Source organism: Mus caroli, chromosome 11, assembly GCF_900094665.2.
Source record: "Mus caroli chromosome 11, CAROLI_EIJ_v1.1, whole genome shotgun sequence".
Taxonomy (NCBI): domain Eukaryota; kingdom Metazoa; phylum Chordata; class Mammalia; order Rodentia; family Muridae; genus Mus; species Mus caroli.
Window position 1 is genome coordinate 73,482,916 of NC_034580.1, and position 9,337 is coordinate 73,492,252.

Below are 9,337 nucleotides of genomic sequence, written 5' to 3' on the forward strand. Positions count from 1 at the left end.
AGTCCCTCTTGAGATCAAGAGTTGTTCTACCCCCCATCCACACAACAAAGCAGGCTAACAACAAATCAGCAGCTGCCTTTATTTGGACCAGACACGTAAGTAACAACCACAGCAGCATGGCTCGCAAGCAGAGCCAGCACTGTCTAGCCCCACAGGGTTTTGTTTCTGTAGTCAGTGGAACAAGCAGCAGACACTCCTTGGACAGTCCAGTCACCCTCACGAGCCTGCGCACTAGGAAGCCCAGTGGTGTGAGGCGCCAGAGCAGGGACATGAGAGCAGTTCCTAGAACCAGCACCAGAATAACCCAGAGCAGGCTATCTGTTCAAGATAAAAATGGAGGTCCCTTCCTTCCACTGTCACCCATTTCTGGCTTGGACTCATGTGAGGCTATAATATATTTTTCTCCCAGAGGTGGAGGTGTGGGCAGGAAACCATGTTAAAAAGTGCTAAAGAGACAAAATACTGCTCATTTGTTGACTATCAAGGTCAAGGTGAGGACTTGGTCAGGTGTGTGCATTCTAGGTCAGGAGCTAACAGCTTCTCAACCTGTCCTTTTTAGCAATGCTGTGGTAGAGCTTTGGCACCATTTTGCTGTAACTTGGTCACACCCCTGCTGATGGCCTGTTCAGCCCTGGAATGTGAAGGCTTGGCATGTCTCCTGCCGCTGTCTTGTTTGTATGCACTGCTGGTGGTGTTTCAAATGCTGCTGAAACATGTTTGGGGCAGTTTTCCTGTGTTGTCCAAAAGGCAACTGTGCTGGGATCTTCCCCACCAGGCTCGTGGCTGCCCCTTATTTTTTCTTTCTTTTCTCCTCATGCTTGTAGTAAGGGTTCCGAAGCATGAACAGGAGGAGTATGAGGGGGATTATTAAATAGGGGGCGTAGACACCTACGAGGGTCAGTCGTTCACGGAAACTCTCGGGTCTTTGTCCCTTGAAAGCAACGGCTTTAGAGAAATCCTCAAACAGGAGTGTGTAGAGGATTGGAATTAAAGTCGTTATGGTGTGAGCTGCATAGATGATTGCAGGGATTCGGATCCACCGGCAGCTTCCTGAAGCAGAGGGGGAGAAAAGGGTCATCAGGTTAAGGCGACTCCAAGGGCGTCTGGGACCTGCTCTGCCTCCTCACCCCTGTTTGTCTGCCTCCTCTGAGTGGAAACTCAGACTATGCACATGGAAACCAGGTGTTGCGCTGCTCAACAGGTAAAGCTTACAGGACCCAAACAGCTCAGCCAGTCTGATCTAAAACAGGGGGAAGGGACCCTGTCCCAGCACCCATGGTGATTCACATGCAGAACCCCAGTGAGAAATAAACTTTTCCACTCTATAAGCTTAGTTCCCAAGGGCAGGCATGGCTACTTCATAAAGTCACTCATTATAGGATGACAAGTAGGCATACATTTTTTTGAGTTTTGCCTGCACGTATTTAGTGTCCTGAGGCCAGAAGAGGGTGTTGGATCCTGGAACTGGAGTTCTAGAATGGTTATGAGCTGCCATGTGGGTGCTGGACACCAAACTGAGGTCCTTCAGAAGAGCAGAACTGGGAGGAAGCTAGGCTCACAACCAACACGTAAGAGCGGCCAGTGTTCTTAATTGCTGAGCCCTAGCCCCAGAAATAATTTTTAAATGAGAAGTTAAGCTCTTCAGGGATTAGCTTGATACTTCCTGCTCATAAGGCAATATACTAACCTAGGGGGAAAGTAAGGCCAAGGATAAAAGATAATATATTGTGAGTAGTGGATGATAAAAGAGAACAAGTTTGTCCTTGGCCTCGGGTTTCATAGGAGGGACTTTTAGAAAACTGAGACAGCCCAGCTTAGGATATCAGCTGAGCCTCGTTTACTGTTCCCCAGTGACATATATGCTAGTGGATACCAGATCCTTCAAGCTACAGGGGTTCACTCCAAGAGATTTCTGAGCCAAACTAGGATTTTGTGTACTGTACCAACCTTTGAAGAAGGCATATGCTGCAACGGGAAAGAAAGGCAGCTGGAACACAAGCTCACAGAGCAGAAACGACTTGAACCACACTGGGGGCTCCTGCATCAGAGGGTCTTTGAACTCCTTAGAGTACCACCGCAACAGGTTGCTGAACTGGAAAGAGACAGGGTCACAGTGAGTATGGCCTTGCGGCTTGCATGGCCAGGGGCTCCAGTGCACCAATATCCTCTACTAAGAGTCCCTTGTGCAGCCCTGGTGGCAGCAGTCACATGCTCGCACTGGCTCTCCCTTGAATCCAGTTCCTCGTGTTGAGTTACCTCCAACCATAAAAGTATTTGTGTTGTTACTTCAGAATAGTAATTTTGCTACTGTTATGAATCGTAATGTAAATATCTGTTTTCCCACGGTCTTAGGTGACCCCCATGAGATAATCATTAGACCTCTAAAAGGGTTGAGAACCATTGGCCTAGGTGGTCACTAATAAAAAGTTACTAGCCATAATTCAAATGTTACCCTCTCTGCACAGGAAGTTTTCCTTTCCAATCCCATCTTAGTACAACTGTACATCTGTTCCTAACTCTGTGATAGCACAAACCTAGGCATGTTACTGCAGAGCTACAGTGTCAGCTGCTTACGAGATTTTCAGGATGCTATTCCTCTACCAGGTTTTGGTAAGAAAATTAAAAACCCATCCCGACACTTTCACAAATGCATATCGAAGTCCCAAAGCTCGATACTTCGAGTGCAGAAACCAGTTGGATTTTCTTGGGGGAGGGTAGAAGGAAGTAAATCTAACCTCTGTGGAGACATAGACATTTTCATCCCAATATTACAAATAAGTTTATTTTCATTTATCTTTTAAAAGACCAGCTAAAGCCGGGTGTGGCGGTTCATGCCTTTAATCCCAGCACTTGGGAGGCAGAGGCAGGCGGATTTCTGAGTTCGAGGCCATCCTGGTCTACAGAGTGAGTTCCAGGACAGCCAGGGCTATACAGAGAAACCCTGTCTCGAAAGACAAACAAACAAAAAAAAGGACCAGCTGATATTTGTGGAAGTAGCAGTACATAGCATCTAGGTTCGCAAGGCTGGAGTTAGCGTCTGGTTCCAGCTCCAGCCTCACCCTTGCCATAAACCAATTAGCTGCAGGTCCATGCTGACACACTTACAGGGGAGGCTGCAGCTACCACCCTGTGCTTTACAGGAGCCAGACAGAGGCTAGAGCCTGGAGCATCCTGAATCCCAGGCCATCCTCAGCTACATACTTGGTCTAAGGCTAACCTGGGCTATATGGAGTCTTGTCTCAAAAACAAATTAACATTACAAAAATAGCCTGGAGGTGGCACTCTTACACCTTCCAAGCCAACTGAGTATTGGGATATGGTGGATAAAGGCAGCTTCCTTGTGTTTATCTTACAATGGAAAATCTAGAGATATGTTCTATGTTAATTTTTAATCAAAAGGTAAAGGCTGGTAGGTGTGGTGGCACACAGTAATCCCAGCACTTGGGAGCTGGAGCTGGAGCTGGAGGATCGGGAGTTCAAGCCTAGTTGGAGGCTAAGTCTGAGATACAGGAGACCTATCTCAAAATCAACAAAACCAAGTAACACCAAAAACTGGCTGGCCATTGTGAAACAAAAGCTCGTTACCATGAGGGCTTTGAAGCACCCAGATGCTGCTGGGGTCACAGGCATCAGAACACACAGCGTTGATTCTTGGCAATGCCCCCTGCCTCCTGAACACTCTTCAGGGCAGTAAGGTTGGGACAGTAAAGGTTAATTAAGTCAGCCCTCCCGAGACTGAGACTCCACTTCCTCATCTGTCAATTCAGCAGGTTAGACTGGTTTTTCCCTTTGCATTGTGTTTTTTGAGAACAGGTCTCTTTAGCTGAGATGGGCCTTGAACTCTTGACCCTCCACTTTGTGGGTTCAGGGAATAGAGCTGTGCATCACCACAGCTTCACTTTACAATGACGTCACTGTAAACAATGTCTGAGGTTTGCCTATTCCACAGGTCCGCACAGACACGTGCTGAAGGGCTGCAAAGTAAGATCAGCAAAGCTGACTGCCCACTCCCAATCAGTTGGAGCCCATAGGGGTCTACCACACATATTTGCTGCCAGAACAGCCTAGACAGTGAGTGGAAGACAAAGACAAGGTCCCCAGCAGGGTGGCAGGACTGCTGGAGCTGGAGGCCAAGGGCCTGGCTCTGGCAAGACCCTTAACAGCATCACACATAATGCCGATGACCTTCCCATGGTGTTCAGATGCAGTGAGTTAGTGCAGTGGCCTGCAGACCAGCAGCCAGCACAGATGAAAGGAGCTTACTTGTCCAGACCCGAAGATGCTCCAGCTTAACCCGACCCAATGTAAGCAGGCAGCTGCTCATTAGCACTTACGCCCAAACCCCAAGGTTGAAAAGAAAACACTTTCCATTTACACCACACCGCGACCTGGAACACATCTCTCTCTCTGAACTCCTGGGCTACTGCAGCCTGCAGACCTACAGACTCACACCTTTTTTTATTTTAACAGAATGGGTTCACTCAGCTGCAAAAGATACTACAAAATCTTTCCAGTTTAAACTCCAACTCAAGTCTTTTAACTGTTTCATAATGGTTTTTAGCTCTTGTGATTTGATTGAAACAGCAGCAAAAATTTAGCTTGCAAAATTCAGCCCAACTGGTGAGGCCTTCTACATTGTTAGGAAAAACCTCTAGATCATAAGTTTTAGCTATCTATTGTTTTGGGGGGAGGGTGTAAATTTCAGCTTTGCTATTTTATAGAGATGACCTTGCAGTTCTAAATTCAAGTATCATTCATGACAACCTGAGATTGACTCAAGTCACAGACTATTATTTTCTTCGTGGAGAAACAACAAAATCATTACTCCCTCATCCAAAAGCAACAAGAGGGGAACAGGGGACGGCCTTCCAAGGCAGGATGCTGCAGGTTCATGCTTTCAGTACTCAACAGCAGAGATGCACAGTTTTGGGCCAGTATATTAAAAAGGCAGGGCCAGCAAGCTGGTTCTGTGCTTGGTAAAGTGCTTGGTACACAAACTCGATAACTGGAGTTCAATGCCCAGAAAAACCTCAGAGGTGGAAGACCTGGCCCACAGATTGTCGTGATCTCCATACATTCAATGCAGCATGCACTCCCACACAGTAATAGTGTCAAAGGCAAAACGGGGACAGAGTAAATAAAGGGCTAGCCAGGAAACCTAGCATCATGTGCACGAGACACATGAATAATGCTACATCCCTAACCTGGAAGCTGTTGTAGAATATTCGATCACACTGTCATCTCCAAAGTTGTGTTATTTACTGGGAAAAACAAAAACAAAAACAAAAACCACCACAAACCCAAAATCCAACTTTCTTTTCTTCTTTCTTTATTTTTTATTAGATTTTTTTTTTTTTTTCCCCCGAGACAGGGTTTCTCTGTGTAGCCCTGGCTGTCCTGGAACTCACTTTGTAGACTAGGCTGGCCTCGAACTCAGAAATCCGCCTGCCTCTGCCTCCCAAGTGCTGGGGTTAAAGGTGTGCGCCACCACGCCCGGCTCTGATATTTTCTTTATATACATTTCAAATGCTATCCCAAAAGTTCCTTATACCCTCCCTCTGCCCTGCTCCCCTACTCATCCACTCCCACTTCTTGGCCCTGGCGTTTCCCTGTACTGGGGCATATAAAGTTTACAATACCAAGAGGCCTCTCTTCCCAGTGATGGCCNANNAGGCCATCTTCTGCTACATATGCTGCTAGAGACACGAGCTCTGGGGATATTGGTTAGTTCATATTGTTGTTCCAAATATAGAGTTGCAGACCCCTTTGGCTCCTTGGGTGCTTTCTCTAGCTTCTCCATTAGGGGCCCTCTGTTCTATCTTATAGATGACTATGAGCATCCACTTCTGTATTTGCCAGGCACTGGCATAGCCTCATACAAGACAGCTATAACAGGGTCCCTTCAGCAAAATCAATCTGGCATTGTGCAATAGTGTCTGGGTTTGGTGGCTGATTATGGGATGGCTCCCCGGGTGGGGTAGTCTCTGAATAGTCCATCCTTTTGTCTTAGCTCCAAACTTTGTCTCTGTAACTCCTTTCATGGGTATTTTGTTCCCTCTAAGGAGGAATGAAGTATCCACCCATTAAAACCCAACTTTCTACTTGTGGTGTAGCTCAGCACTTAGCACACAACTTTAATCCCTCTGGCTAGAACACAGACACGCCCTTAGAATTCACCTTTCATTTCATCCCAAACAATTAAGGTAAATTTAGTTTGTAGAAGGAAGCACCTGTGTTTGAAAGTGGTATCTAATTGAGTGGTAAAGTGATGAATCAGAGGAAGATTTGACAGAACAGCATATGCCCAATTCTCGTGGAGAAGAAAGGGAAGCTACTTGATATAGAGCAGAGAGAAAAAAAGAGGGAGGAGAAAGGCAGTTTTACAGGAAGAGACTGGTTACAGACAGAACAAACTAGATATAGATGAAGACAGAACAAGCCAGAGGATGAGAAGGCGCCAGATTAGAACAGATTGCCAGTATGAGTTTGAGGCCAAGCAGATTAATTCAGGAGAGGCCCAGACAGAAGTCTGGTTGAGAGAGGAGTTTGAGCCAGAACAGCTAAGCTGAACCAGCCAGCCAGAGTTCAGGAAAAAAAAAAGAACAGATGAGCTTATTCATCAGTAAGTTTCAGAGGCAGAAAACACTCTAGGTCTAGTTAAGACTGTACAGAGGCCAGAAGCTTTCAGGACTAGGCCTAGGTTAACAGATGGTGGCAGCAAACGTTTACTCTGAGATGACAACTACAACAGGAGAATGAAAGTGATGTAACAGGAAGCTAATAAAAGTCCACCAGATCAACCAGAGATTGGGCATGGTGAAGTGAGCTGTGCGTATTTGGGAGGTAGCAGCAGGAGTTCTGTGAGTTTGAGACCCACCAGGTCTAGATACTGAGTTACAGAACAGCTGGAGCTACACAGTGAGACACCATCTTGAAAAACAAACAAAAATAAAATGTTTAAGTGGTGGTCTGCATGATGCTGGTCACACCTAGTTGTTTCTGGAGTGGTGAGCAAGGATGGGTGCAAGCAGTCAGAAGGTAAACCAGGAATTGCCAGGTGATGCCTGTAAACCCAGTGCAGCTCAATTGGTGAATTCAATTTTTAAACAAACAAAACAAAACAAAACCCAAACAACAAAAACAAACCTCAAACACAATACCAAAGGAAAAACAAGGAGGGTAGTTCAGTATGCAAAGCCCTGGGTTTTATCTCCATGCTACCAAACCCCAAAGAAAGGGCAACTCCCCTTCTTCATGGCTGTAGCTAGTGCAAAGTTTTGATGGCCTCTTTGTAGTTGTCAGGCCCTTCCGTGGCAGCAGGCTGACAGCACTCAAAGGTATCATGTCCTAATCCATGTCCAATAGGACCACAGATGTACAGAAGGATGTTCAAAGGGGAGGTTTTCCTGGGTTACATGGTGGGGCCTCGTGAATTACAAGTGACCTTATAAAAGGCAGAGAGAGATGTGCATACAGATGAAGTGGCAATATGACGGATGACTTGCAGATTGCAGTGAAAGGGCCACAGCCAAAGAAAGGTCAGTGAGTAGACTGTGTGCGCAGCAAGCCTGAGTGTGAGCCACAACTCTGCAAACCCAGCCACCTGGAAGAGGCAAGGAGTGTAGTCTACCTTTGGGCCTGAGACCTACTATTCTCAATTTCTAACCTCCAAGCAGCTTAAAAATAACGTTGGGGTAAAGTAAGCCACTGCATCTGTGACAATGCCTTAGAGAAGTGAAACAAATCAACATAACTTGATACACACTGGTTTTGGTGATGGGATTTGAATCCAGGGCCTCGTGCATGCTGGCCAATGTTTTTACTACGGAGCCACAGCCTCAATCCTACACTCTTTGAGTTTACAATCTAAAGCTGTGGCTACATGTCAGTTACGGCCTGGCCTGAGGTCCTCTTGCAATGGACTCAAATGAACTATTATTTTAAGGGGGAAAAAAGTAGGCTCCACAGGGCCCTCAACATGTCCATAGGCAGCCAGTCCTTGGGAAAGCAGCACCATGGACCGGTGCTCTTGCCACGTACTACCTACGAGTTTCCCCTGTAGGTCAAAGGTCTTTGCAATCCTGTGGTTCCACAAACAAACCAAAGAGAGACTTAAGGGAGTGTGTGTGTGTGTGGGGGGGGGGGGGTGGTGACACTGCTGATGTGTCACTCCTAACTTTGTTGAGTAGGTGACAATTCCTGTGTCATGTCCTCTCAGAGGACACAAGGCACATGTCATTTTGCTGCCACCATTGAGAATTTGCAGATTTAAGATCAAGAACTGCCCTGCAAAGAAGAAACATTTAAAGACCATTTCAGAGGTAAAATCAAACATTTAGGTGGATAAGTCCGTCAACAGATTGGAGAGGCATGCTTAATCTTGACCTTAAAATCGGGTCAAAGAATGCTCTCCAAAGCGTATCTTCAAACAATTCAAAACTGACTTGGAAAAGCGGCATTTCCTCAACTGCTCCTCAAGCTAGATCCAGACCCAGGAGTATATGAATGCCACGAGCACTAACCAAGGGCTAACCTTTCAGTCATTTTATTCTACGCACGACATTTTTCTTTCTTTCTCGGATTACACTGGACTTTTAAAGTCCATCCAAACGCAACAGATCCAACACCTGACAGACACTGTTTCACCCAGGCAACTTCCCTCAGCCAACTGCCGTAGGTGAAACCATGGGAGCGAAACACACCCAGGCAAAGGTTTTGCAAAGGATTGGCGAGTACATGGGGCTCAAACCCAGGACCTCCTAGGCATGCGCCCTACCATTGGGTTGCACCCTCAGTTCCGCTCTGAAAAGAACAAAGCGGTGGTCAACGGCTGGGGACAGCTGGCTGGGGCCGAAGTCAGGCACGGAGCCAACAGAAATCAGGACGGCCACGTGGGGACCCCTGAGCCTCACCTCCTGCGGGTAGAGTTCGGGGGGCAACACCGCCTGCAGGTCGATGAACAGCGTGATGGGGATGTGCGAGACGAAGTAGAGGCCCAATAGCCACTCGACGCAGCGCCTGGCTGCCAGAGCCCCCATGTTTCCTCCCGTCCGTTGGGCTACGACTGGCACGCCGGCGATAGAAGCCTGCTACGTGGTTAGAAGCCCGGCGCCCGCGCTGTGCCGTCCCGCCCCCGGCTCACACAGGCTGTGCCTATTGGTCCAAGGGGAAAAACAGAAGCGGCTCGTGAGTGGGTGGAGACCCTCGTGGCCCGCCCATATAGCGGGGGCTATAGTTTGAATGATGGTCTACCAGTTGTTTCCATTGGCTGCTGGGAGTACCGCGTGAGGGGGCGTGGCTCTGTGCGGTCCACGTCGGCGGGTGCGCGTGTGCAGCG

The 9,337-nt window shown here is 47.4% G+C and overlaps 1 protein-coding gene across 1 annotated transcript; it reads right to left on the minus strand.

Moving 5' to 3' along the window:
• Positions 1-55: 55 nt before the first annotated feature.
• Tmem97 (transmembrane protein 97) lies at positions 56-9,134 on the minus strand. The gene is made up of 3 exons (XM_021177282.1): positions 8,913-9,134; positions 1,948-2,092; positions 56-1,050 (listed from the first exon to the last, which is right to left on the minus strand). The coding sequence occupies exons 1-3, from the start codon at positions 9,036-9,038 to the stop codon at positions 791-793; spliced, it is 531 nt and encodes a 176-aa protein (XP_021032941.1). The 5' UTR covers positions 9,039-9,134; the 3' UTR covers positions 56-790.
• Between the last annotated feature and the right edge of the window lie 203 nt (positions 9,135-9,337).

What these genes read in the sequence shown, in the direction of transcription:
- Tmem97 (XM_021177282.1), bottom strand. Translation starts at nt 9,038, where the DNA reads ATGGGGGCTCTGGCAGCCAGGCGCTGCGTCGAGTGGCTATTGGGCCTC. An exon ending in CCGAACTCTACCCGCAGGAG is followed by an intron (nt 2,093 to 8,912) that starts GTGAGGCTCAGG and finishes GTCTCTTTCCAG; the next exon opens with TTCAGCAACCTGTTGCGGTG. An exon ending in AGCATATGCCTTCTTCAAAG is followed by an intron (nt 1,051 to 1,947) that starts GTTGGTACAGTA and finishes CCTCTGCTTCAG; the next exon opens with GAAGCTGCCGGTGGATCCGA.